Source organism: Lithobates pipiens, unplaced genomic scaffold, assembly GCF_037356315.1.
Source record: "Lithobates pipiens isolate NorthernLeopardFrog02 unplaced genomic scaffold, aLitPip1_a1.2 Scaffold_28, whole genome shotgun sequence".
NCBI classification, from domain to species: Eukaryota; Metazoa; Chordata; class Amphibia; order Anura; family Ranidae; genus Lithobates; species Lithobates pipiens.
In genome coordinates, this window is record NW_027507789.1 from 211,380,951 (window position 1) to 211,405,265 (window position 24,315).

The 24,315-nt window shown below is 46.0% G+C and overlaps 1 protein-coding gene across 1 annotated transcript in view; it reads left to right on the forward strand.

The window, feature by feature from the left end:
* Positions 1–24,315, forward strand: part of BCL2L1 (BCL2 like 1) — a 30,250-nt gene that overhangs the window by 602 nt on the left and 5,333 nt on the right. The window contains exon 2 of the mRNA XM_077460475.1: positions 13,352–14,022. Within this exon, the coding sequence (XP_077316601.1) occupies positions 13,534–14,022 (489 nt within the window). The 5' untranslated portion in view covers positions 13,352–13,533. The remainder of the gene's footprint in view (positions 1–13,351; positions 14,023–24,315) is intronic.

Below are 24,315 nucleotides of genomic sequence, written 5' to 3' on the forward strand. Positions count from 1 at the left end.
GGAGGGGGTATATGTGTAATATGAGGGGGGAGGGGGTATATGTGTAATATGAGGGGGGAGGGGGTATATGTGTAATATGAGGGGGGAGGGGGTATATGTGTAATATGAGGGGGGGAGGGGGTATATGTGTAATATGAGAGGGGGAGGGGGTATATGTGTAATATGAGAGGGGAGGGGGTATATGTGTAATATGAGAGGGGAGGGGGTATATGTGTAATATGAGAGGGGAGGGGGTATATGTGTTAATATGAGAGGGGAGGGGTATATGTGTGTAATATGAGGGGGGAGGGGGTATATGTGTAATATGAGGGGGGAGGGGGTATATGTGTAATATGAGAGGGGAGGGGGTATATGTGTAATATGAGAGGGGAGGGGGTATATGTGTAATATGAGAGGGGAGGGGGTATATGTGTAATATGGGGGGGTATATGTGTAGGTTATCAGTGCATTCCCTTTTATGACCAATGTTGGGGGGGTGATCGATCTGTCTTGTCTATACGAATGCAGCCGGTTCATAGGGTGTGAATGGCACGGGGGGGTCCTGTGTGTCTCTTGATCGGTTTCAGGTCCAAAAATTTGGGCTGAAATCGGAGCTGAAACGGTTAATGAGGACCCACCGGACCCCCCGCTGGGAGCCGATCCCTACTGATATGTGAGCCCAGGCTTAATATTCACTGCAACATGGTCACCAGTCCCATTGTATCTATTTATATGTAATCGTATCTCTATTTCCCGATTCCATCCATCGTATTCTCCGTGTATCCATCTCTCTATACCCGGCATTTCATCATTTCCCTTTAGGATTGATCAAGTATGATCGATCGATCCTCTATGTATGTATGGTCCCTGCAGTCCTCCATCATTCCTATTGATGATACATCTATATGTAGATAGCTGACATGTGCCCCAGTGTTTTGGTAGTACGGGGGGGGGGGGTATGGGTTGTCATGGATCCCCCCCCCCCTCCCCGGTCACCATTAGTTCTGGAATGTGACTTTTGTTTCCATGACTGACCATTACACACATTTCTATAGAAATCTCAGCTTTTCTCTCTGACATCACACACACACAGCCCGGGATAAAACCATATTTTAAGGAACCAGTCTGTCCGCTCTGGAACCCCACATGGTCACTGTGGGTTTTAGTTGTCATCAGCGGGAGGAATTTTGGGCTGTGTTTTTCGGGCCCGGGCTGTGTTTTTTGGGCCCGGGCTGTGTTTTTTGGGCCCGGGCTGTGTTTTTCGGGCCCGGGCTGTGTTTTCGGGCCCGGGCTGTGTTTTTCGGGCCCGGGCTGTGTTTTTTGGGTCCGGGCTGTGTTTTTTGGGTCCGGGCTGTGTTTTTCGGGCCCTGGCTGTGTTTTTCCGGGCCCGGGCTGTTTTTCGGGCCCGGGCTGTGTTTTTCGGGCCCGGGCTGTGTTTTTCGGGCCCGGGCTGTGTTTTTCGGGCCCGGGCTGTGTTTTTCGGGCCCGGGCTGTGTTTTTCGGGTCCGGGCTGTGTTTTTCGGGCCCGGGCTGTTTCAGTGTCCATCTGTGATAGTATCTAATGCGATGCCTTGTTTTTGAATTGGTTTCATACAACCTGTTGCTCTCCAGCTGTGGGGGACTACAGACCCCAGCAGGTTCCACTAGTCTGGGACATGTTGGGACTTGCTTTTTCTCTGCAGTTGTACAGTCATAAGTTGTGTATGTCTTGTGTGAGTGTGTAGGTTGTATGTGTGTGGGTGGCTTGTATAGGGAGACCGAATGTGAAAAAAGAAAAACTTCCCTCGCAGTGGGCTCCCCCTCAGCACTGCAAGTGTTAAACTCCGCTCTTCATCTACCCTCCCATTATAAAGCCCTCTTAGGGACAGTTTACATCACATGCAGTCCAGTCTTTTATTTTTATTTATTTTTTCTTCTTTTTAAACACATGGATAGTAGGTCACATGGTTTTCAATGGTTTAGTTCACACCGGTGCAGTGAGTTCCAATTCCAGAAAAAAAATTGCTGCATTTTTTTTCTGGCCTGTACTGGGACACTGTAAAACGCACGTAAACGCAGCAAAGGTTAAAGGGGTTGTAAAGGTTCAGATGTCATACTTACCTCCGCTGTGCAGTTGGTTTTGTACAGAGCGGCCCCGATCCTCCTCTTCTGGGGTCCCCCAGTGGCGCTCCTGGCTTCTCCTCTTCTGGGGTCCCCAGCGCCGCTCCTGGCTCCTCCTCTTCTGGAGTCCCCCAGTGGCCCTTTTGGCTCCTCTTCTGGGGTCCCCCAGCGCCGATCCTGGCTCCTCTTCTGGGGTCCCCCAGCGCCGATCCTGGCTCCTCTTCTGGGGTCCCCCAGTGGCACTTTTGGCTCCTCTTTTGGGGTCCCCCAGCGCCGATCCTGGCTCCTCTTCTGGGGTCCCCCAGTGGCACTTTTGGCTCCTCTTCTGGGGTCCCCCAGCGGCACTCCTGGCTCCTCCTCCTCTTCTGGGGTCCCTCAGCGACAATCCTCCTCTATTCGAGTGCCCCCGTCGGAGAGGCGCTCACCTTCGGGCACACTCCCGTGACCTGCTTCTTCGTCTATTGACGCAGACAGCAAGAATCGGCCCCGCCCCCGCGTAATTGGATTTTGATTGACCACAGCTGGAGCCAACGGCTGCGCTTGTATCAATCCATCCAATCGGGACACAAGACACCGACCGGAGCTGGTGTGCTCGTACCCCGTTTTGGGCTCATATAAGTATAATGGGGGCTTGAGGGGGGGTGTGACGGAAAGTTTTTCACCTTTTTTTTAAGGTGGAGTTCTGCCAAAAAAAAATAGAAATGAAAGTCAGCAGCTACAAAATTGTAGCAGCTGCTGACTTTTAATAATTGGACACTTGCCTGTCCCAGGGTCCAGCGATGCGGGCGTACAAAGCCTCGCTCCTCTCCACCGGGGCCGGCATTCTAACTGTGGGCACCTGTCACGCACTGCGCATTGCAGGAGCCGCACTGCGGGCTGTGAATGGCCTGGGCACCTTCCGGGATCTGTCACGTGTCCCAGAAGATGGGAGGGGGGATGAACTTCCTGCCAGTGCTGCGGAGCCCCAGGAGGAAGTGGGGCTGTGTGCCTCTAAAAAGAGGGTGTGTCTCTCCCCCCCCCCCCCCCAAATGCGGCATTTCAGGGGGTCACCAGCACTTAAAGCAGAAGTTCCATTTTTGGTGGAACTCCTCTTTAATGCGTTAAGGTGAAAAGCCTTGAGAGATTACAAACATTTTAAGGTAAAAGGGGGGAAGGGGAATGCACCAAAAAACGCACATGCATAAGAGCATCTGGAACGCATCCGGACTGCGTTTCTATTAGGGCTGCAACGGATTGTCACCAATCCGTGATCCGAACAGGTCAACCCGCTCGGATCAGCGCATGTCGCGATCCGCAGAGCTCTCTGCGGTCTCGACCTTAGGAAAGGCCACGGCTTCAGCCTAGCTCCGAAGCGGCGGCCATCTTTCTACACCCAGGCTGTTTACACTGATCGCTCCGACGGAGTGATCACTTGTAAACAAACCGGCGTCATGTCGTGACGCCGGTTCCTCTCTCCCCTCTCTGTACTAATCTGTACAGTGGAGGGGAGAGATCCTGAGATGGAAGCAGCCATCCCTCAATACCCTGCCAACACTCTGCCATTCCCTGCCAACACTCTGCCATTCCCCTGCCAACACTCTGCCATTCCCTGCCAACACTCTGCAATACCCTGCCAACACTCTGCAATACCCTGCAATACCCTGCCAACACTCTGCAATACCCTGCCAACACTCTGCAATACCCTGCCCACACTCTGCAATACCCTGCCAATGCTCTAGTGATACTCTGCAATACCCTGCCAATGCTCTAGTGATACTCTGCGATACCCAGCCAGCCAATACGCTGCAATACTCAGCCGTGCCCAGCCAATATTACAGTGGGGACTATATGGTGGTGGAATTTTCACAGGTTTTTGCAAATTAAATTATTATTTGCTGATCTGAAAAATGATCCGAGGAACGATCCGATCCATGAGTTTTTTTGATCCGTTGCACCCCTAGTTTCTATGGTGTGAACTGGCCCTAACCAGCCCCGGTTCACACCTGTGCAGCTTGCTCGGGTACCACAGTCCATTCATTTGAATAGGCTGCCATGCCTGCTTTTCCCAGGGGGGGAGGGGGGAACGGTGCATGCTCAAAATGTGTCCTGCAGGGAAATCGCATAGTGATTTTGACCATAAGATTTCCCCTGTGGTTCCTGCACCTGCAAACGCACTGCGATTTTGTTTACATGTGTGAGGGTGCCGTTCAGATTTTATTTTTCACAGCAGCACGTTATCACTGCGGGTGGTTGCTGTTGCAGGAATCTTTGTGATTTTCCTCCACAGCCCATCACATAGATGTGAGCCAAGGGTTACTTACCTCACACATCGCCCCCCCCCCCCCCACCACCCAACAGTCTGGAATCCCTCTGATGCTCCAGATTGTGGACGGGGCCTCTCGGCGTTCCTGGTTTACGTTGGGCTGCAGGTTCTGCATTGTTGATGACTTCAGAGCGCGATCAGCAGACGGAGCGCCGCAAGGAAGCTGCTTTTGGGAACCCGGTGCCAGATGTAAGGGGGAATGTATTTTTTATTTAACTCTTTAACTTTTTTTTTTTACCACCCATTTATGTGGCAGCCTAGAGGGCGGGCTTTAATGCCCACACGCCGCACATGTGCACCCGCATCTTTCTGCGCTGAGAGCGCGCTCCCTGCATGCTCCCAGCACAGCAACTGACTCCACCCTCTGTCTCTTGTTATTGAGAGCCAATGGGACGGGCTCCCGATCAGGTGACAGCTTATCGCAGTGGTCACATGATTGAAAAGTGGGAATGGGTTAATCTTAGACAGAAAAAACAGTATTTTAACCCTTGCAGTGCAGGGGGAGCCCCATGGCAGGGGTCGTCTTCATTTCCCCCGAGTTCAGCTTTACCGGGTAAGTTTACCGGGTAAGTTTACCAGGTAAGTTGTCTCTTTTTTGTAGCTTTTTATGTTGTGTTTGATTGTAAGTGATGAGAGGGAGAATTTCTCACGTCGGGATGTGTGTTGACGCGGACGTTGATAAGCACATAGGGGAGGGGGCCACTGACATCTGTTATGCAATCAATGTTGGCTTATTGGCTGAGATTTCATCACGGCTCCAGCTTTGTAAATAGTTTAGTACATAGGAACACACAGGACGTTCCGCTCTTCTTGTACTGATGCTGATTGGTTACAGGGGAAAAGCAAATAAAAAGCATATACAATTGCAACACAAATCATATTGTAATGGGATGTTATATGAAATGCCCTTTGCTTTTCACTCTGCAGCTCTGTAAACTTTCTGTCAAGTGCAGTATGGCAGTGTGGGGGCAGGGCCGGGTCATCTAGATCAGGGGTCTCAAACTGGCGGTCTCCAGCTTTGCAAAACTACAAGTCCCACGAGGCATTGCAATGCTTAGGCTACTTTCATACTGGGGTGTCGACGCTATTTTTAGCGACCCTTTTCGGCTGCTAGCGAGGGGTTAAAAGCGCCCCACTAGCGGCCGAAAAAGGGCCGCTAAAAATAGCGGTGCTTTACCGCCGACACCCCAATATGTAAGTAGCCTAAGCCTTGCAATGCCTCATGGGACTTGTAGTTTTGCAACAGCTGGAGGTCCATTAATTGCATATCCCTGGTTCCCCCCCCCCCCCCCCCCCGCTCTAGCCCGGAAAAGCGCTTTGCTGGCTCTTCGGCGGCACTGTCCATTGATTTCAATGAGCAGGGGCGCTGTAGGAGCGGTGTATATTCCGCTCTTGCAGCGCCTCAAAGATGACCCCTGCAGGACTTTTTTTTTTTTTTTGCATCCTGCCAGCGCACCCTAGTGTGAAAGAGCTCGGGGCTCTCGCATTGGGGAGAGAGAGGAGAGGAGCTTTACAGGCGCTAATTTTAGCATTGTAGCGCCTGTAAAGGGCCTCAGTGTGAAAGCAGCCTGACTACCACAGGCAGAGGGATGATGGGGTTTGTAGTTCTGCAACAGCTGGAGGGCCGCCAGTGTGAGACCCCTGATCTAGAGACATGAACATGCCAAACTGCTCCAGCCACCCCAAGATACATGGACATTACATGTCAGCAAAAATCCCCCCCCCCCCTCCAAAAAAACCTGAGCATTAATCTGCATGAATACCCCCCCCCCCCCCCCCCCCCGAGCATCTTTGTCCCACCAAAAAAAAAAAGAAACCACATTCCCCCCCCCCCCCATCCCCAAACTTCCCCTCCTAGCACAATCTCCCTCTTCCCCCCCCCCCATCCCCAAACTTCCCCTCCTAGCACAATCTCCCTCTTCCCCCCCCCCCCCCCACCACATCACTTCTTATAGCACAAATCCCACCACCGCCACAATATCACCTCTTCTAGCATAATTCCCCTCCTAGCACAATCTCCCCCCCCACCACATCACTTCTTATAGCACAAATCCCACCACCACCACAATATCACCTCTTCTAGCATAATTCTCCCTCCTAGCACAATCTCCCCCCACCACAGCACTTCTTATAACACAATCTTCCCCCACCCACCACCCTATCACCTCTTCTAGTATAAATTCCCCCCACCCACCATATCACTACTTCTAGCACAAAGGGCCCACCCAATCCCTCTCCTAGCACAAATCCTCTCACTCCCGATGCCATTACTTTGAATGGCGCTGCAATCGAAACGCACTGCGCTTGATGCGCAAAAAAAAGGAACATGCTCTTTTTTTTTGGGTGACATTTTTGCGATTTCCCACAATTTTACTGTGTGACAATCGTGGCAAATTTGTGGCTTTGACTGGGGCGCCATTAGAAGTAATAGCACCGCAAACGCGTCCCAAGTTTTGCAGCCATGCGAGTGTCGCAGGCGCAGAATTATGGCGATTCCACCTGCGATCGTGTGTGAATGTAGCCTTAGATTCATGGACACAGACAAGCAGATATTTCTTCAGAACAACAAAAGGTAGGATCTGTGATGAAGATCTTCCACTGACAGGAACTAGTTCCTGGGGAGAACGCGGTCACACCTGATGATGTCACTCCTGCCCGTTACACATTGCACAATATAATTACTGGCTGTGAGTCATGTGACCCCGAGTGATGTCACTCCTTAATGGAAAGGATCGTGGCTGCAGGGAGATTTCATAATGTGTCATGTAAGTTCGGATCACATGTATAATATTCATCGTGACTTTCTAAAATCACAAGTTACCCCTGGAGGGGAAAACCCTGCGCAGAGGCCACTGCTTATCGGAACTATGGGATTTAATACAAACCTTCTCCAAACTCTACTACAGATTGGGGGGGAGATTTACTAAAACTGGTGCAGCTGTGCAGAGTAACCAATCGGCTTGCAGATTTTAGCCCCCATTCACACCAGTGCGATTGGACATTTACAAATCGCATGACAAATTGCTCAATATTGTCGGCAGAGGAAGCGTTCAAATCGGTGCGACTTTGCAGTGCCGCACCGATTTTGGGGGGGAAAAAAAGGTTCCTGCGCTATTTTTTTGCGATTTCAGGTGCGACTTGCATAGACATCTGTGCATGTAGGGACACAGGTGTCAGCCAAGTAGCACCTGCAATTGCGCTGACCTGCTACTTTGAAATCTTGTGACTTCAATCAGCTTAGCACCCATCACAGATGCCAATCAGTGCCCATCAGTAAAAGCTGTCAGTACCCCATCATCAGTGCCACCTATTGGCGCCCATCAGTGCTGCATATTAGTGCCTCCTCATCAGTGCCACCTAATCAGTGCTGCCTCATCAATGCCCATCAGTGCTGCATATCCAGATATCCATGTATCCAGCATAAGACCCTTTTCACACCGAGCACATTGGCACTAAAGCGCTGCTTGTTTTAGCGATCCTTCAGCGCCTGTTTAAGCGGCACTTTTTTCAGCCGCTAGCGGGTGCTTTTAACCTCAAAAGAAGGGGTTAAAAAATCCAGTGTTGCTGCGATTCTGAATCGCTTCCCATTCATTCCAATGGGCAGGGTGTATTGGGAGTACTTTTCGAACGTCCCGCAAGCGCACCGCCCAGGTGTGAAAAGTCACACTTGAAGGAATGGGAGGCGCTTTTCAGGCATTTAGCAGAGGATATTTCCAGTGTTAAGTGCCTGAAACCGCCCCAGTGTGAAAGGGGGTCTGAAACGGGAGGGTGTAAAATCTGGTGCAGCTGTGGATAGAAACCAATCAGCTTCCAGGATTTAGGGCCGGTTCACACTAGTGCGATGGCAGACATCACATGTAGTGCGCAGCCCACTGCTGTTCACATTACATGCGATATCAGCCATACAGATAGTATGGCTGATATGGCACCACATTCGGTGCAAACACGCACAGGACCCTTTTTTCAGTTTGGACCAGAATCGGATCACATGTGTGTTCACACATATGCGATCCGATTCATGTCCGAACTGTCAGTTCGCAGTGCGATACGCGAGATGAAATGGGGGTGTCGTTAACATATAATGACACTCCCCAGCAGTTGGCATATGGCAGTGTGAACTGCCATGCGTGTCGGGTGCGATGCGGGAACCCGCAGTGGATTCGCAGGGTTCTCGTATCGCAATAATGTGAGCGGACACTTATTGTCAGAGCTTAATTGAACAAGCTGAAGTTAGAAGCTGATTGGCTACCAGGCACAGCTGCACCAGATTTTGCACTCTCAAGTTTTAATAAATTAACCCCTGTGATGTCTTGTTGGGCAGGGCAGCCAATGCATATGTTGTGAATGGACCCTAAGGCCCCTTTCACACTGGGCGGTGCGGGAGCTGGCCGTCATTTCTCCTACACATCTGATTCTGATTGGTGATGTCTTTTAGCACCTGTCTGGTATGCTAGTTTATCTACTTGACTTTCTGAAGACCCCCCCCCCCCATGACCAGGACGTTTTTGGTGATACGGCTTTAACTGACAATTGAGCGGCCGTGCGATGCTGTACCCAAAGAAAATGTATCTTTTTTTTTTTTCCACAATTAGAGCTTTCTTTTGGTGGTGTTTTGATCGTCTCTGGGTTTTTATTTTTTACACTTTAAAAGGAAAAAAAAGTCTGATAATTTAAAACCAACAATATTTTTTACTTTATGCTATAAAACATATCCAATAAAAAATGTAAAAAAAGCTATTTTTTTATTTTAATTTTTTTTTGCAATTTAGGCCAATATGTATTCTGCTACATATTTTTGTTAACAAACTTATTTAAAGGGTTGAAAAGGTTTTTATTTTCTAAATGGGTTCCTTTTTAAGCTAGTGCATTGTTGGTTCACTTACTTTTTCCTTCAATTTCCCTTCTAAATGTTTTATTTATTTTTATTTTTTGTTTTCTTTGTCTGAATTTCTCACTTCCTGTTCCTCCTCAGTAAGCTGTTCTGGCTGACTAAACACCGCTCGGATGATGGTGTGAAGTTTACTGAGGAGAAACAGGAAGTGAGAAATTCAGACAAAGAAAAAAAACATTTAGAAGGGAAATCGAAGGAAAAGGTACGTGAACCAACAATGCACTAGCTTAAAGGAACCTATTTAGAAAATAAAAAGCAAAGCTTTACAACCCCTTTTAAATCCCAATAAGCGTATATTGATTGGTTTGCTCAAAAGTTGGCCTAGGTTCACATTGGAGCAATTTGTCATGTCATGCGATTTGATCTCTCAAATCACAAGTCACAGCCTATTGGCGGCAATGGCACTGCTCCAATTGGTGTGACATTTTACGGTGCCGCAGCGATTTGCAGAAGTAGTTTGCACTTTTTTTTTTTTTTTTTTTTTTTTTTTTAAGTTGTGACTTCAATAGACAAAGTTTAACTTAAAAAAAAAAAAAAAAATCGTCTCCAGTCTCTGTCTCGGGTCCTCATTGGATATTCTGAAACCTCTTAGATAATGAGGGGGAAGCAGTTCACAGCCCCCTTGTCAGGGACCGGGCAATGGCTTTCCATTCATAGGATAAGATTCCAGGCATCCACCCAGGTTGACCAGATCTTAACAATTTTTTATTTTTTTTGCCCAATTGCAAACCATATATGTAATATATGGGTCGGTATAACGGGAGAATCGCATTGGCCATTGATCTCCAGGCTGCCACAGTGGGGGTGGAGGTGGGGGGAGGTGGTGTCTATCAACTTCCACTTGGAGAGTATTGTTTTCCGAGTGTAATACATAGTAAGGTTGAATAAAGACACCAGTCCATCCAGTTCAACCTGAGTGAGTGTCCACAATTGTCCCTATCCCTGTACATTGCACACTCACATCGGTCCCTACCCTCAAGGAGCCCACAATCCAAGGTCCCCCTTCATATACTAGGGGCCAGTTTTGGACAGAAGCCAATTAACCTACCTGCATGTCTTTGGAGTGTGGGAGGAGGCCGGAGTACGTATACGTAACCTAGAATATAAATGATTTCTGATGTCTAGAGGTAGGGATCTTATCAGTTATACCCAACATCAGAGGATCAAGAGTGAGCTCTGCCTTGTTTACATAGGCAGAGCTCCGTTCTGTGTGTTTTCCTGGTGATCAGCGGATGCCGGCAGACATCAATTGACCGGCGTGAAATACAAACAATTATTGCGCCTTTTCTATAAAATAAAACTAAATCAAGGAAAAGGCAGCTACACAGAATGTGACAAAAATCAAATCGGTAATAGTGGTGAATATGTAGCGCTAAACCAAACATATAAACAGTGCAAACTTGTGAGTGAGATCAATCAAACAAAAAATAAGTGAGAAAAAGTCCACAAAGAGGTAAATGAAACACCAAATGTCCATCTAGACACGTAGGTGAAGACACAGGATGTCACACAGCCCCCAGAGTCATCAAACTGTAGGCGTCTTCAAAATAAACATCAGAGGTGCTGGACTGGACTATCATAAGACAACGAGTCAATCGAGCATGATGCACCCACGGGACAGGTCCACGATGACTGTATATTCAATGTCAGGAAATTCCCAGATCGGCCTTACTCCAACTTCACACAGTATCGACCATGGATATAATGAATACTGCAGGCGTTAGCAGGACGGGAACTCCAGTGATGGCAAATGAATGACCAAAACCAACCCTAATGAGGGTGCTGGAACCAAATGGTGAAGCTCAGCAGCACTTGCATCGGTACACAAAAAGAAAAAAGGGGGGGCTCCGATAGTGCAAGTCAAAAGACGGCTTTTAATTGGTTTTTACCTATGTACAAAAAAAAGCGTATAAAAACAATGGCATGTGATAAAAGCAATATGGGGCATAGAGTACCTGGTCCGACGCGTTTCATCCAATACGGACTTCTACTGGGGCATCGTGCCCCAATAGAAGTCTGTATTGGCCAAAACACGTCATTTTTATACTTTTTTTTTTTTTTGTCCATTGGTTTTTACCTATTATTAAAAGTGCAGGTCAAGAGACGGCTATCGGAGAACCCCCCCCCCCCCCCCTTTTTTTTTTTTCATTTTTTTTCATTTTTTTTTTTGTGGAATGATGCAAGTGCTGAACTTTAATGGCGTCTTAGTCTGTAAGGTTCAATATTGAGTTGGCCCATCCTTTTAGCTTCAACTCTTCTAGGAAGGCCGTCCACAAGATGGGATTTTTAGGTACCAAAGTTTGGCGCCATTCCACAAGTGTGCACGATTTTTTAAAGCGTGACATGTTGGGTATCAATTTACTTGGCGTAACATCATCTTTTATATTTTACCAAAAATTGGGTTTTGTGTTTTTTTTTTTTCTTTTTCTTTTTTTGGATTTAAATTCGTTAACTACTCATACGGCGGCAGGTTGGCTCCCCTGCGCTAATCGCTGTAGCTGTACGGTGGGCGCTTTAAAGCCCCATAAACACTATCAGATTTTCTGCTGATTTTTTTCCATCAGATTTACCAAAACCATATAATATGAGGTCAAACCTTAGGGGTTTCAATGTGTATGCAATCAGGCAGGCCCTTCTACTACATGGTTTTGGTAAATCTGAAGGAAAAAATCAGCAGACAATCTGATAGTGTGTATGGGGCTTTAAGGGGTATAGGGAGCCCAACGTGTGACATAGGAGTTGATGCACGTGCCTGGCAGCCGCGATGTCCGCCGGGCACCCCAATCGCTCCTGAGATTGACAGAATGGAGATCTGTCAATATAAACAGACCTCCATTCTGTCAGGGGAGTAGAGAGTGATCATCTGTTCCTAGTAATTAGGAACAGCGATCGGTCTCCTCCCCCCACAGTTAGAACACTAGTGATGTCCCCTAGTGTTAACCCCTTCCCCGCCAGTGACACAGTAATCGGTGGCTATTTTTAGCTCTGATCACTGTATATTTGTCACTGGTCCCAAAAAAGTGTCCGATCTGTCCATCGCATATTATTTTATAATACTAGTAAAAAAAAAATTGAAATAATGATAAATATGCCATAAATCTATCCCCTATTTTGTAGACGCTTTAACTTTTGCGCAAACCAATCAGAACACGCTTTTTGTTGGGGTTTTTTGGTAATTTTTCACCAAAAATATGTAGAAGAATACATATCAACCTAAACTGATGAAGACAATTTTATTTATTTATTTTGGCTATTTTATTACAGCAGAAAGTCAAAAATATTGTGGGTGTGTTTTTTTTTTTTTTTTTTAGTTTTATAGAGCAAAAAATAAAAAACGCAGAGGTGATCAAATACCACCAAAAAATCTTTATTTGTGGGCAAAAAAGGACATACATTTTATTTGCGCACAGCGCCGCACGACCTTGCAATTGTCAGTTAAAGTGACACAATGCCATATCGCAAAAAATGGCCTGATCAGGAAGTGGATGAATTCTTCCGGGGCTGAAGTGGTTAAAGTGTATTTCCTTCCCCCCCCCTCCCCCCCAAAAAAATTGCTGCGCAAATACCGTGTGAAATAAATTGCAATGGCCGCCATTTTTTTTCTCTAGGGTTTCTGCTAAGAGCAATCATAGTATAGTTGTACCATGTGATAGCTGTGGCCAATCACAGGTATGACAATAGTACAAAATTAATGGATGTCATTCATAAAAATGGCCGCTGAAAACGGCGACTATCACGGTTATAAGCAACGATGGTGTAAAAAAAAATGTAAAAAAAAATTATAATCACTTCCACAGAGTAGTACAATATAACTATGGTAACACTGTAGTGCTCTGGTCACAGTATGTAAAATAAAATGTATGTGTGTGTGTGTGTATATGTGTGTGTGTGTATGTATATATATATATATATATATGCATGTGTGTATGTATATGTATGTATGTGTGTATGTTTGTGGGTTCTGAGTTATTGTCTAGCAAAATAAATTATTTTTTTTTTTTTTATGTAGGAGAGAAATGCCAGGATTGGCCCCTGGGTTGGAGGTGTTTAATTTGTATTTTTCTTTCTTTTTTTTTCAGATGTTTTCTGGTGTCCTACACATTCAGATTCACATTGGGGGGCATAAAACCCCACTCATCCTTGTGGCCTAAATTGAAATTTGCCATCCAAGCACCATATAGAAGAACCTAGCGTTCCATATGCTTCTCGCTTTGTCTCTTTCCTGTCACCGTTGGGACATGATAATATCTCAATCTTGAGGATGGAAGGAGGCAACAAAAATCTCATCAAAAAATTTGTGTGCCGAAAGCTCTTGAGGAAAGGCTTCGACCCAGATTGCTGCTCAGACATCCAGTCTGAGGTTTTTGCCAATGGCACCGCCCCCACGGAGCAGGTGGGGACCCGCCCAGGAGGAGTTCCGCAGGGACCCGTGGCTGAGGAAGTGCTGCGAACTCTGCTGGAGGCATCGGAAGAATTTGAACTGAGGTACAGGCGTGCATTTAACGACCTGGCTTGCCAGCTACACATCACCCCAGACACGGCCTATCAAAGCTTCGAGCAGGTGGTGCAGGAACTGTTTAGGGATGGCATAAACTGGGGGCGCATTGTGGCTTTCTTCTGTTTTGGGGGGGCGCTGTGTTTTGAGAGCGCAGATAAGGAAATGGAGGAACTTCTGCCTAGGATTATTCAATGGATGGCGACATATCTGGATTCATCTTTAGAGCCCTGGATACAAGAAAACGGAGGCTGGGTAAGGATTTGCAGGAGTAAGTTGGTGTGGAGTTTGGCAGGTGAGTGAGAGGTGGTTGGGTGTTGGTGGTTGGAAAGAGGTCACAGATTCCACACGTAGGTGGGCGTTTTCCATGCATTCCCCGGATAAAAGGAAAAAAAAAAATCTACAGATACAACCCAATGTGTTTTTAATTTTAACCCTTTCTCACTTGCCCCAGCGTCCCTTTAACAGCTTTAATACCAGACACTTTCACCCTCGTCCTGCCCTGGACAGTTTTTTTCAGCTTTTAGCACTTTGAATGACAATTAGGCAAAGTATTTTACAAGAGGCATGGCAAGGTGTTGGTTTATTTTTTTTTTTTGCCACAAATTTTTAGAAAATTAAAAAAAATTGTAAGTTAAAATTATTTTTTTATTTAATTTCTTATTTTTTTTTTATTTTTTTTAAATACATACTGTCACAAAGCAGTACAGCTTCATCAAATGACTGAGGTGGCGATTAGGGATACTGATTGGTGACAGTATGTAAAAATAAATAAATAAAATTTTATATATTATAATTAGAGCTGGGCGATTTTCTGTAAAAAAAAAAAAAAGAAAAATGCAATTTAGAAAAAAAAAAAACTTGATTTGAATTGAGGTGTTTTTTTATTTTTATTTTTTTATGGACACCGCGCCGGTCCTGAGGAGCAGCCATTCATTTTGTACTATTGCAATAGCTGTGATTGGCCACAGCTATCACATGGTACAGATAAACTATGATTGGATCTGTGTGTGCTAGCACTGAAACAACTAATCAATTATGAAAATAATTGACAACTCTTTTCATAAATTGATTAGCTGGCCCTTCATACAGAATGCATTATTTCTTTACATATCGGAAGACACAGTGCAGCACACATACAGCTCTGTACACCGTTCATACATGTCAGAAGACACAGTGCAGCACACATACAGCTCTGTACACCATCCATACATGTCAGAACACACAGTGCAGCACACATACAGCTCTGTATACCGTTCATACATGTCAGAAGACACAGTGCAGCACACATACAGCTCTGTACACCATCCATACATGTCAGAAGACACAGTGCAGCACACATACAGCTCTGTACACCGTTCATACATGTCAGAAGACACAGTGCAGCACACATACAGCTCTGTACACCGTTCATACATGTCAGAAGACACAGTGCAGCACACATACAGCTCTGTACACCATCCATACATGTCAGAACACACAGTGCAGCACACATACAGCTCTGTACACCATCCATACATGTCAGAAGACACAGTGCAGCACACATACAGCTCTGTACACCATCCATACATGTCAGAAGACACAGTGCAGCACACATACAGCTCTGTATACCGTTCATACATGTCAGAAGACACAGTGCAGCACACATACAGCTCTGTACACCATCCATACATGTCAGAAGACACAGTGCAGCACACATACAGCTCTGTACACCATCCATACATGTCAGAAGACACAGTGCAGCACACATACAGCTCTGTACACCGTTCATACATGTCAGAAGACACAGTGCAGCACACATACAGCTCTGTACACCGTTCATACGTGTCAGAAGACACAGTGCAGCACACATACAGCTCTGTACACCGTTCATACGTGTCAGAAGACACAGTGCAGCACACATACAGCTCTGTACACCGTTCATACGTGTCAGAAGACACAGTGCAGCACACATACAGCTCTGTACACCATCCATACGTGTCAGAAGACACAGTGCAGCACACATACAGCTCTGTATACCGTTCATACATGTCAGAACACACAGTTCAGCACACATACAGCTCTGTATACCGTTCATACATGTCAGAACACACAGTTCAGCACACATACAGCTCTGTACACCGTCCATACATGTCAGAAGACGCAGTGCAGCACATGTACAGCTCGGTACACTGTCCATACATGTCAGACACAGTGCAGCACACATACAGCTCTGTACACCGTTCATACATGTCAGAAGACACAGTGCAGCACACATACAGCTCTGTACACCGTTCATACGTGTCAGAAGACACAGTGCAGCATATGTACAGCTCAGTACACTGTCCATACATGTCAGTAAGTGCCTGAGAACTTGTGAATGTGTGCGGAGTAATGCCTCATGGGACAAAACCACAATCCGCCAACTAATCGATTATGAAAATAATCATCAGTTGCAGCCCTAGTGTGTACCATGTGAACACTGTGACCAATCAGAGATCACCACAACTCTACACAATGAATGGCTATGAATAAAAGCCATTTATTGTGTACAACTGTGATTGGTCACCGCAAACACATGGTACCGGGGCAGGCCCGGTACAATGATTGGTCTTTCAATATGTCCAGTGGACAAGGCAAGTAATGCGCTGCTGGGCACCCTGTGACTGGGAGGAGGTCCACCTGGAACAGCAGTGGCCCCCACTCGGCCTTGATTTGTCTGTAAGCTGGGCGGGAAGCATTTAAACAGTTGAGAACGCCTAGGGGGCCGGGAAAGACCTGATTGGAAGCCATTCCTGATGGCTATTTATCTGTAGCCTGGACCAAGAGCTGTCTTTGTGCTGAGAGAGCACAGTGAGCATGCTGCCACACGTTCAGCATATAAACATTGGCCGCCCAGCGATGTGCGTGAGGGTTAATGCCCACCGTTTTTCCGCTGAACATAAGTGTTGGGTGGTCATAAAAGGGGTTAAACAGCAGTAGATTATTCAAATTTAGAGCTCTTTTTACACTGCCGTTGCCCTCTGTAGAGCAATCCACGGTGGCTCACTTTTCAGAGGACTTTTTATAGGTGATGAGGTGGCATTAGGTCACCACCTCACCGCCTGTTTCAAGCCCTAAAAATCCACAAAAGCACAGTAGAGACATCTGCATTGCACACGATTGCGGCACAGCCCAATTCAGTTGAAGGAGGGGAGGTCGTTTTTGCCTACACCCCTGTTTGTTGCCTGTGCAGCTTTAAAGTGATATTAAAGTCTCTATAAATCAATAAATAAATAAATAACATGTCATACTTACCTGCTCTATGTAATGGTGTTGCACAGAGCAGCCCCGATTCTCCTCTCCTCTGGTTCCTCGCGGGTGTACTGTTGAATACTGTCCCCCGTCGGATAGTGTCCGCCCTGTTCTGCGCTTGCGCAGTATGGAGGACAAGCAGTCGCCTAAGGTCTCGGAAGAAGTCCAGGTTCAAGCCCCACCATCCAAGTGGACATAGAGTTAGAATATAAAATTGCAGAGCGACGCGAGGCCGCGCCCGAAGCGTTGTGAGCGACGCGAGGCCGCGCCCGAAGGGTGGTGAGCGACGCGAGGCCGCGCCCGAAGGGTGGTGAGCGTAGCGAGGGGCCCTGTTACTAAGTGCTACCGTATGTCCACTTGCATGGTGGGGCTTCAACCTGGACTCAATGCAGAAGTTACTAGCAAGTGCGCAGGCGCCGTTCAGCTTTGGAGTCTCCTTGTCCTCTGTACTGCACAAGCGATGTGCCTGCGCAGTACGGGGCGGACACTATTCGATGGGGGGACAGTTTTTGGCAGAACACTGGCACACCTGGCTCCTTCCTTCTGCTGAGTGGCCCCCACAGCAAGCCGCTAGCTATGGGGGCACCCGAGTGTCCATTCACACACACAGCTGTGACTTGGCTGACGTCCAAGAGTGACAACACTCGCTGTACTGTATACATGTAGAAGCAGCTTTGTCATCCCAGGACTAGAAACCTCTCCTCTATTATGTAACCTGGGGGGGTGGGGTTCAGTAGTCCTGGGAACAATATAACAATGCAGCACAAGCTCAAAGCACACAACGTTATCAGCTGACCAGATTTCTGGCAGGATCAACAGAGATTTTTTTTCTTATCAAACGTTTGTAATATAATGCTTTTTTTTTTTTTTTTTTTTTTTTAAGGGTAAATGTTTACAGGCGGATTTCCCGAGCAGAGGCGGGGCATATCCTCTTCAGCACTAATAAAACGATGTTGGCGTTCTGTTGATTTAGTGGGACAGTCCGTGGTGAATACATGGAAAAGTCCCGTACAGATTGCTTGGTGTTGTCCCTGTATGTGGTTGGAAGGACGGAGGGTGTGTGTGTGTGTGTGTGTGTGTGTGTGTGTTCAGCAAACATTGCCTGCCAGCTTTATATATGATGATAGAAAGACTGAGTTGCCCCCGGCAACTACAGAGGTTCATGTGAAAACTGGCATTAAATTGCTGTGCTTTGCTTTAATGGGGCCATAGAGGCTTCAATGGGGAGAACTATACAGAGGTGGATGTTTGGACAGGTAGGATGGGGCTGACTTAGGACAGCTGATGAATGTGCAAGGTTATCGCCTCCCAAGCTAAAAACTGTGCAGATCTATAAACATGTATGACCGACTCGGCGTGATTATGTCCATAGAGAAGGAAGGGGACAAGAGGAGGGGGGAGTGTCATTTGCTCCTGCTTGTGCTTGTTGCAGGGCGATGGGTTTTACATGTACTGTTATGTTACCATGATCTACATGGCTGTAAAAGGTGCTCAGCACACCTTCTTGGTCAGTTTAGACTGGGGTTTCACCGATACGAATATCAATGCCAATACCGAGGATTAGCGCAAGTATCGGTACTCATCCAAATGCACCGATACTTTCCGGCTCGGTTCTTTGAGCTGTCAGTGGGTCTCCCCGTGTTAACCACTTAAGCCCCCGAACCATTTGGCTGGCCAAAGACCAGAGCGTTTTTTTGTGATTCGGCACTGCGTTGTTTTAACTGACAACTGCACGGTTGTCCGACGTGGCTACCAAACAAAATGTAGGTCCTTTTTCTCCCCACAAATAGAGCTTTCTTTTGGCGGTATTTGATCACCTTCTGCGGTTATTATTATTTTTTGCTATAATAAATATCCCCAAAAAAATCTATAAACATAATTTTTTTTCTTTTTTCTACATGTTTTTGGTAAACAAAATCGCAATAGGCGTATATTGATTGGTTTGCGCAAAAGTTATAGCATCTACAAAATAGGGGATAGTTTTATAGCATTTTTATTATTCTTTTTTTTAAGTAGTAATGGCAGCAATTGGCTTTTTTTTTATTTTTTTATCGGGACTGGGACATTATGGCGGACACATCAGACACTTTTGGCGCGATTTTGGGACCATTCGCATTTATACAGCTATCAGTGCAATTAAAAATGCACTGATTATTGTGTAAATGTGACTGCCAGTGAAGGGGTTAACCAATAGGTGGTGCTGTAGTGGTTAAGTGTGACCTAGGGAGTGATTCTAACTGTGGAGGGGGCTGTGTGTGACCATGACACTGATCACCACTCCCGATTTACAGGGAGCTGTGATCAGTGACCGTGTCATTACGTAGAACAGGGAAATGCTTGTTTACATCTGTTGGCTGGAAACTGTCCTATCAATGTATCGTAAATGCTTTTTTACATTAGCATTTCCCTGTTCTTCCTCTCCGTGAGACGATCGCATGTATCCCCATGGACATCGAGTCCACGGGACCTGCGACCACGCTCGCAGAGCTCCCAGCGCCCCCTCAAGCCGCCTCCTAAAGGGCAACGTACAGGTACATTAACCTGCATGTAGGTGCCCTTCTGCCGACATATATCGGCGTGAGGTGGTCGGGAAGCAATTAAAGAAGTCCGGTAATTGGAGCTGTCAAAAAAGAAAAAAAAAAAAAGCAGCCAGCAATGTTTGTTAACATTGCTCCGCCCTGAAACACTAAAATAAAAAGAAACATTGTTTCTTTTTGCATCTTTCTGTTTCTTCATCTGCAGATCAAAGGGATGAAAAAATGTTCCTCTGTTTTAACCCCTTACTAACCCTTCATTGACTCCAATCAGCCTTAATTAACTCCCTATTCTCCTCCATTTTAATTATTATTATTTTCCTGTTTTTTTTTTTGTTTGTTTTTTCACATCTATTTTATCCAGTCCCCAACCAGCGCATGCCTATGTACGTCGGCAGAATGGCACGGGCAGGCATATTGGCGTACAGGTATGTCCAATCTTTAATGCCGTCCTGCCATCGTGAGCGTGCCACCGGTGGCGCGCTCGCATGCTGGTCGGGACCCCCGTGAGTCCGGTCGCGGGTCCCGCGGGCATACCCGCAATCGTCTCACGGGGCGACTGAACGGAGAGATGCCGTTGTAAACAGCATCTCCCCGTTCTGCCTAGCAACAAGTGACGCTGATCACTGCTCCATGTGATTGGAGCAGAGATCAGTGTTCACTAAATGAAAGCCCAGCCCCCAACTGTTAGTAGCACACCCCTAGGAACACTTAACCCCTACACTGCCACCCACTGGTTAACCCCTTCACTGCCAGTGTCATTTACACAGGAATCGGTGCATTTGTATAGCAGTGATTGCTGTATAAATGACAGTGGTCCCAAAAATGTCCGATGTGTCCGCCATAATGTCACAGTCACAATAAAAATCGCTGATCGCCGCCATTACTAGTAAAAAAAATAAAATAAAAAAAATTTATAAAAATGCCATAAAACTATCCCCTATTTTGTAAACGCTATAACTTTTGCGCAAACCAATCAATAATCGCTTATCGAGATTTGTTTTTTTTACCAAAAATATGTAGAATACGTATCGGCCTAAACTGAGGGGGAAAAAAATGTTTTTTTTTATATATTTTTGGGGGATATTTATTATAACAAAAAGTAACAAAAAAAAAGCGTTTTTTTTTTTTTTTCAAAATTGTTGCTCTATTTTTGTTGATAGCGCAAAATATAAAAACCACAGGGGTGATCAAATACTACCAAAAGAAAGCTCTATTTGTGGGGAAAAAAAAGGACGTCAATTTTGTTTGGGAGCCACGTCGCACGACCGCGCAATTGTCAGTTAAAGCGACGCAGTGCCGAATCGCAAAAAGTGGTCTGGTCTTTGGCCAGGAAACTGGTCCGGGGCTGAAGTGGTTATAAATGATGAATAATTTAAAACTTCTTTCTTCTTTTTTTTTTTTTTTTTTTTTTTTTTTTGCTTTGTTAATGAATATTTTTACACTTATATATTAACAAATTTCACATTGAAAAAGAGAGCAAAATTAAAAAAAGAAAAACTATTTAATTTTGTAAATGAATTTTCAATGATTTGCACCGTTGCTGACCGCTGAAGTGAAAACAAAACAGTTGCGGTAGGTATTGGTAATTTGTATTGGCGAGATTGATACTTGTACTCGTGAGAAAACAATGGTATCGGTGCATCCCTATTGTCTCCAGCAAGCTACAGAGTGACATAAGAAGGATGTGAGCCCTTTTGTAACCAGTACAAAATAATAAAGTTTTGGGGTAAATTGTAAAATCATTCCTTAGGACCTGTGCACTCCGGGGGGCTATGCTGGCTGCTTTTCGGCTCATTTTCAACCTGCAAACATGGCCTGTTGGGGGTACTTGAGAACAGGGGTGAGAATCACTGCTTTAAACAAACACCCACAAAAAAAAGATGTGGAGGAGGGGGTATTCATTTGGGGAAAAAGTAAAAAAAAAAAAAAAATACACCTACAATTAGATCAGGGTGTTGAAAGTCAACCCATGTATGGTAAAAATCATCGATTTAGTAAAAATTGGTAACATAGACATAACAAGTATAGTAGGGGGGGATGCCAACTGGTCCAGTGTCTTTCTATGGGGGGCACTCGGAGGCGGGAGAGGGAGGAGCCAGGATTGCCGGTGGAGGACCAGAGAAGAGGCAGAATCGGGCTGCTATGTGGGGGAAAAAAAAAAGGGGGGGGGGTGCATGATAAAACTCATGAATCAAAGTGATATGATTTATTCATAGACAAAGTAGATAAATACAAAGAAATTACTACGAATTCGTTAACCACTTCAATACCGGGCACTTGTACGCCTTCCTGCCCAGGCCAATTTTCAGCGCTGACGCAATTTGACTGACAATTGCGCGGTCATACAACGCTGTACCCAAACACATTTTTTTTTATCATTTTGTTCCCGCAAATAGAGCTTTCTTTTGGTGGTAATTGATCACCCCTGTGATTTTTATTTTTTGCGCAACAAATTAAAAAAGCCCGAACATAAAAAAAAAATTTAAAAAAAAGTTTTTCTTTGTTTCTCTTAATTTTTTTTGCAAATAAGTAAGTTTTCTTCTTCAATGACAGGCACTGATATGGCTGCACTGATAAGGTGGCACCAATGAGGTGGCACTGATGATGGGCTCTGAGAGGCGTCGTTGATGGGCACTGATAGGCAGCACTGATGAGTACTTATGGGTGGCACTGATAGGTAGCACGGATGGGCACTGATGGACACTGGTGGGTGACATTGCTGGGCATCACTTATTTTTTTTATTTCTGTAATGGTGCCAGTTCTGTAATGGCCACTGATTGGCATATGCTGGGCATTTTGTTTTATATGTGGATGGCCATGGGGTACATACCTGGCCATCCACATGCTGGGGGCTTCCCTGGTGGTCCTGGCAGCTTCCCTGGTAGTCCAGTGTTGGCATCTGGGGGGGGGCTACGCTGATAAACAATCAGCACAGACCCCGCCCCCCCGTCAGGATAGCTGCCGATCGGCTCTCCTCTACTCGCGTCTGTCAGGCGTGAGTGAGGAAAGGCCAATCAACAGTTTTTCCTGTTTACATCATGATCAGCCGTGATTGGACACTGCTGATCACATGGTGAATAGCCTCCGTCGGAGGCTATTCACCAAGATGGGTGTAGCAATGTTTCAGACTGACGCACCGCACCACCAATCGCCACAATGCGTGCCACCCACGGGCGTGCGGCGGCTGTTATCCTGCAGAATGTCATATGACGCCCAGTCAGGATAACTGAACCACCGCCCGGCTGTCATTCTGCTATAGGCCGGACGGGAAGGGGTTAAAATGGGTTACAAGATATTCATTAAAAATGAATAATTCATTATGCTGATGCAAGGGCAAATGCTGAAAGTAGGCGAACGCAATACAGTATTTATTTAAAAACGCAGATCTTGACGTTTTTTAAATACTTTTTTAGTGCAGAGGAGGAGATTGGGGTCTTATAGACCCCCGATCCCTCCATGAAGAGTACCTGTCACCACCTATTACTGTCACAAGGGATTCCTTGTAACAGCAATAAAAGCGATTTAAAAAAAAAAAAATGTAAAAGGACGATGTGAAAATAAAAAGTTTAAATCTGCAGAATATCGGCGCCTGAGAGGCGGCCAGAAACTCGGTATCGGTCGATCCCTACTGGCTGTGCTGTGATTTCTGCAGCCATCGTGCACCCATCTCCCTGTGTATGGATCATTACTAGCAAGTGGCTGAAATGAAACTCTTCAGGGGATATTTTTCTTTTTCTGTGCGGATGAATGGAGGATGAACCAGGGTAACCCTCCCTATTGCTGCAAAGGCCAGATCACTGGACCTACATGAACAGTGGATTAATTATTTCCAGCAGTCAGATTATTCCTCGGATGACCTCCTTAACATTTAAAGGGAAAGTACACTGTATTTTCAGTGAGCTCTTGGGCTCCATGCACACTGGGCTTAAAAAACGTCTGTTCTCTTGGGAGTAAAAAACACCCATCTAGAGTATTTTTTTGTACAAAGTTTAGGAGATTTTTACGTTGTTTTTCTGCCTCCAAGCTCCAATCAAAAACGCGAACCAGAAGGGTTTTTTTTTTTTTTCTGCCTCTAAACGTTAAAGCGGAAGAAAAAAAAAAAGAGAAATAATAAAAAAATAAATAAATATATATATAATTTTAAAAGCCAGCAGCTACAAATACTGCAGCTGCTGACTGTTTAATATATGTACACTCACCTGTCCAGCGTGCCCGTGATGTTGGCAGCCGAAGCCGATCTGTCCGTCAGCTCTCGGCTGCTGCCGACGCAATCCTCGGTATCTGTGCGGCTTCACTTCCTGGTTCCCTACCGCGCATGCGCGCGTCGCGCTGCACGTCCTCACTGGTCCCTACTGTGTTCTGGGACCTGTGTGTCTCCCAGAATACAGCGGGGGAAGGACAGAGTAGGCACCGGAAGTGGCCTAGGTCACCGCGAACGCCAAGATGATCTATGCAAGGAAGTGGGAGCAAATACCTATTTGCTACCCCCCCCCCTCCCCCTCGGAGGGGAGGAATCCAAAAAGTGGAAGCTCCGTTTTTGGGTGGAACTCCACTTTAAACTCAAAATATGCTTCTTAACGCCCTAATGTGCATGGACACAGGACAACACTGAGCTGTGTTTTAAGCCAGGCGTGCATGGAGCCCTAGGCTACTTTCACACTGGGGTGTCGGCGATAAAGCGTATTTTTAGTGGCGCTTTACCAGCGTTTTTGCGGCACTTTTCGGCTGCTAGCAGGG